The following is a 5,000-nucleotide window of genomic DNA, read 5'->3' as shown; positions in this document are numbered from 1 at the left end:
GCCCTATGATCGGGTTACTTGGCCGCTGTACTTAACTCGTCATCCTCTTTATTTTTTGGTAGGATACAGGGGGACTTAAAAAACACCTTGACACGTCGGGTACAAAAAAAAGAGGAGAATATTGATCGAATCCGAGGATATAAACGAGAATCTTCTTACAGTCACTTGCGAAAGTGCGAACGGGTAATTCCAGCGAATGTTGTTGGTAACGGGCAACTCTCGTCCATTTTTCAGCGCGATCCATGCAGTAGCATAAACATCGGTGCGCGTATATTACCGCCGGGACAGTAATGGCACTTAACCTCCATTATTATCGTCGTTAATCCACGTAGGGACAGGAAGCAGGCAGCGCTCAGCCTCCAAACGGTCGGCGTTTCTCTTCCTTTCGACTGGACGCAGCCGACGCCTTCGCCCCACGGACGTTTTTGAACCCAACTGGTTTCGTTATTTCTCCCTTTCCCCCTTACTGTCCCCTTCCCTCTCCCTGTTTCTATCTCAAACATGCTATATATCAATAAATATATCTCTATATTTAAATCAGTTGCATCAAACAGTTTTGTATCACTTCACTACCGACATATGCCAAAAGCAAAAATAGTATAAAAAAAGAATAAAAGACATATGTAAACAACTGTCATCATTTGTTGTCATCAGCTTTAAACTCACTAAAGTACCGAGTTCATTCTCAAGGGACGTAATATTCAATGCAGAATGTCTGAATAATTACCACGTGAAATGAAAACAACGGGCGTAAAACGATTTTCAAAAAGTATAAACATATAGGCTAATGGGTCGACGGTTTGATTCGAATCCCGCGGGAAATATAAGGAGCTTAGACACAGACCGGGTAAAGTTTACAATGCTTTAATAATAAATGTGAATATAGTGTACCAATAACCCTCAAGGGATATCGAAAAATTGACTATTTTATGGGGAATAAACAAACAACAAACAAGAATGTCCCGTGAAATCAATTTTTGGATCTTCCATTTTGATAAACGTGATTGGAAAATGTCGGGTTGTTTTGGCAGTATGTCTCGAAAATAAATAATGATACAGATAGACAAATACAATGACGGAGATATGTTCTAGTTATAACCGATATCACATTTTTTTTTCATATTTATCGCTGCCATGTTCTTACACTTGATACTTGTTGTCTTTGTTTTATCACTTTTATCACTGTCGTTGCTATTGCCTCTTTGACTTTCTTCTCTCGCTGCCATCATCATATAAATGTAACTCATGTTATCGTCATGGTTACATATGTCATTATTATTATTGTTGTTGTTTTATTAACATTATCAATTATCATGATTATCATTATCATAGTAATTACTATCATCATTATCATTATCATAGTAATTACTATCATCATTATCATTATTATCATCATTATCATTATTGTCATCATTACTATCATTATTGTCATCATTACTATCATTATACGTATTATCTTCGCTATCATCATTATCATTATTATTACTTCTATACTATTACCGTTATCATTGTTATTACTATCATACAATTATCATTATCATTATTATTACTAGCATTACTGTAATCATAATCAGTAATACTACCGGTGTCTTTACTATCATCCTCATCTTTATCAATGTTATTATTTGTATCATCATTATTCGAGTGAGTGAGACAGACAGATAGCAGGCAGACAGTTAGACAGGCGGACATAGTAGCAGAGAAAGTTCGAGAGGGAGAAAGAGAGAGGAAAAGAAAAAAAATATATATATATAATGTTGTTTAAGATTATAGCATTAGCACGGTTTCCTCATTAGCATGTTTCAATTCTCACGTAGATGCCGGCTAAAACACGTTTCTGAACCAGTTCATTGTTACACATGCTCTAAGTTACTCTAGTCATAAAATAGTACTCTAAGATTGCAAATGAATTCTCTCCTCATCTAAGTGGCAGTGGCTTTTTTTTACAGAATACTCGAGTAAAGGATATTTTACCATTAAGGGGACTTCACCGGTTGATGGTGACTGTCCTATCACTTCTCAGTAACTTCTGTTTGGTACTAAATGAGTGGCAAGGAATATTCGGAATAGATTATTTTATTATGGCAGGCTTGTCTTGATCATGCAACATCCGCTCTCGAATTGAAAATAACTGTAAGGCAAAACTAAAAAAAATGATTAGTACCCTTTTACACATTCATCACTTTTAAGAATATCGAGTCTCTGGAAGTAATATAAAGTGAATTCATTCCAATTCAAAAGATGAGAGGGAAATTGACTTTCTTGATTAACAAGTAATCCATATAGTTACATGATCAAGTTGCAGTCCTTTCTTGTATATAGGGATTCTGAAAGAGTAGATGATCAACATTTCCTTTCGTTATGTTGCACAGAGATACAATTCATACGTTTAATTAAAGGCAAGCGTGTTCATTTACATTTACACTTTTCTATTGCATTCATATTTACCCTTTCCGGATTCTTCTGTAAACTGCAGTGCCAAGTGAGATACTGACCTTATTTTTTCCAGTGCAAACTGTGCACTGAAGCTAAACAACACAAAATCCGTTTGTTACATAAGTGACTATAACACAATCCGTAACATCAGAACGTTTTGCATGATATTATTTTGAGCACTTCAGGACATGATCTTAACCTTACATTCCAACTTCGCCCATTTCCTCTAATCAGCAACACCTTCCCGCCTACGAAAACATAGCAATGAAACCATAAGACATTGATCGATTGATTCGCGGAAGTTCCCAGGTGTATCACGTGTGCAGGTGTTACCCATGTCCTGGAGGGAAACGGGACCTCAGGTGCGGTCAGAGCACGGGGGTAACATAAGGACTCTATCAGGTGTGTCCATATGACCTACCCCCTCTCCTTCAATTCATTCTTACTCCATTCCATTTTTTTTCGGAAATGTCTTTAATTGCGTTACGCTCCTTTAATTTCCTTTTCTGTCACTTTTTCATAACGTTGACTTTTCCTTTCTCACTTTTACTATTTCGATTCATTACGTTGGTTTATCATCACAGTATATACTGTGGTAAATATTTACATATTAACACCAATTCTTTTTATCTACTTATCTCTCTCTCTCTCTCTCTCTCTCTCTCTCTCTCTCTCTCTCTCTCTCTCTCTCTCTCTCTCTCTCTCTCTCTCTCTCTCTCTCTCTCTCTCTCTCTCTCTCTCTCTCTCTCTCTCTCATATCAAAATCAAAATCTCTCTCTCTCTCTCTCTCTCTCTCTCTCTCTCTCTCTCTCTCTCTCTCTCTCTCTCTCTCTCTCTCTCTCTCTCTCTCTCTCTCTCTCTCTCTCTCTCTCTCTCTCTCTCTCTCTCTCTCCCTCTCTCCCTCCCTCCCTCTCTCTTTCTCTCTCGGCTAAGCTTAGGTCAAAAATATTTTCTCCTGTCGAAAAGTCTGACATAACTTCAGTGATGAAATTAAAGCCATTTCCACCATGTTTTGTCTTCTCGTCTCCGTCTCTGTGTTTCTCTTTCTAGTTTCCTTTGTACATTCTGTTTTTCTTGTGAAAAATATATATATATGTCTGTCTGTCCATTTGTTTATCTATCTCAACCTCTATTTCCTTCCTCTCTCTCTCTCTCTCTCTCTCTCTTTCCTTTCTAATATCAGCATCATATGAACACTATATGCACAATGGAACATCTGAGGTAGAACGAAACACCATAAGAGAGTGTTATAATATTTTCATAATTCACGTTGTTTTCCTTTGTTTATAAATCTGCAAGTGTGTGTGTGTGTGTGTGTGTTTGCGATTCATATATATATATATATATATATATATATATATATATATATATATATATATATATATATATATATATATATATATATATATATATATATATATATACATATATACCAAGGATCATATCATACAAAGACGTACAACTCGAGAATACAGCGCTACTTTATCCGTCTGGCGATCGAAAGTTCATGACTCTGATGCCGTAGAAGCAGACACAAAAACAATTACATAAGAACAATCTTTTCATATTCTATCTGTCGTGATCAGCTATTCATTCTCACTTACCCGCCATTGTCTTGATGGCCCTGTGGATTTTACAAAAGATATCAATAACAATACCAAGGACCATCTGACGTTTAAATTTGACGAGTCATTCTTCCGCCTGGACAAGGAGAGAAGCTCTCATAGTCGCTGTCATTCCAAAAAAAAAAAAAAGAGGAAATCATCACATTAATTGATATAGATGTTTAATTATCATCCTAAGATTAAAGTTGTTACTGCTTTTACACAGGGGATAATGTAAAAAAATATATATATTGGTTTATTAAACGGACGTTTGGGATGTGCAGCATGATTAATAAGGGACTGTTAAACTCTGAGACAGTTGATATTCGTGGACTCGTTTGAATTTCAATCAGGCGGTACGATTGGCCGGTTACGATGAAATCAGTGGAGTTCAATGTCTTTTGATTATAGGATCTTAATATATACCTATACACGTCTATTCATTTATATTTGTTTGTGTCTGCCTGTATTTTGTGTTTGCGATCTTTGTATAAATCATCCGTACCATAATAAATAAAATAGATATGAGAAAGTATTCCATGACATGGAAATCCTTCACCGCTCTCGAATAACCGAGCCCGCGAAGGAAGCAGAAGCCATCCTTTTCGCCGTGGCTCGCGTAAGCATTATTATTTCCTCATCCGATCTTGAAACCCGAGAAGGAGGCGTAACCCCTGAAGCGAGCGTCGTTCTCGTAGAGGAATCCTTCGGCTAGATACACGTAGACGATGTCGTTCTTGTAAACCCGGATGATGGCGCTGTTGGCGGCGGTTCCGAAGCCATAATACTGAGCCTCTGAAGACGCCACGCGCTGCCGGTTCCTCATCAAGTCCAATCTGCAGGAGGATTCAGAGCGAGATGGATATTCTGAGGTTGGTGGCTGAGTCATAAATGATTGGGCTGTCTTACTTTTAGTGGTGGTAACATTATATATGTGTATGTGAGTGTGTGTGGGTTTGT

General features: G+C 37.2%; 1 protein-coding gene across 1 annotated transcript in view; it reads right to left on the bottom strand.

Moving 5' to 3' along the window:
• Positions 1 to 3,359: 3,359 nt before the first annotated feature.
• LOC122259319 (complement C1q tumor necrosis factor-related protein 1) overlaps positions 3,360 to 5,000 on the bottom strand; it is a 9,661-nt gene continuing 8,020 nt past the window's right edge. Inside the window, exon 6 of the mRNA XM_086542515.1 lies at positions 3,360 to 4,876. Coding sequence (XP_086398641.1) covers positions 4,678 to 4,876 — 199 coding nt within the window. The 3' untranslated portion in view covers positions 3,360 to 4,677. The remainder of the gene's footprint in view (positions 4,877 to 5,000) is intronic.

This window comes from Penaeus japonicus, unplaced genomic scaffold, assembly GCF_977035675.1.
Source record: "Penaeus japonicus unplaced genomic scaffold, GWHDUDI00000001_assembly GWHDUDI00000012, whole genome shotgun sequence".
Classification (NCBI taxonomy): domain Eukaryota; kingdom Metazoa; phylum Arthropoda; class Malacostraca; order Decapoda; family Penaeidae; genus Penaeus; species Penaeus japonicus.
This window is presented reverse-complemented; position numbering and strand designations above follow the sequence as displayed.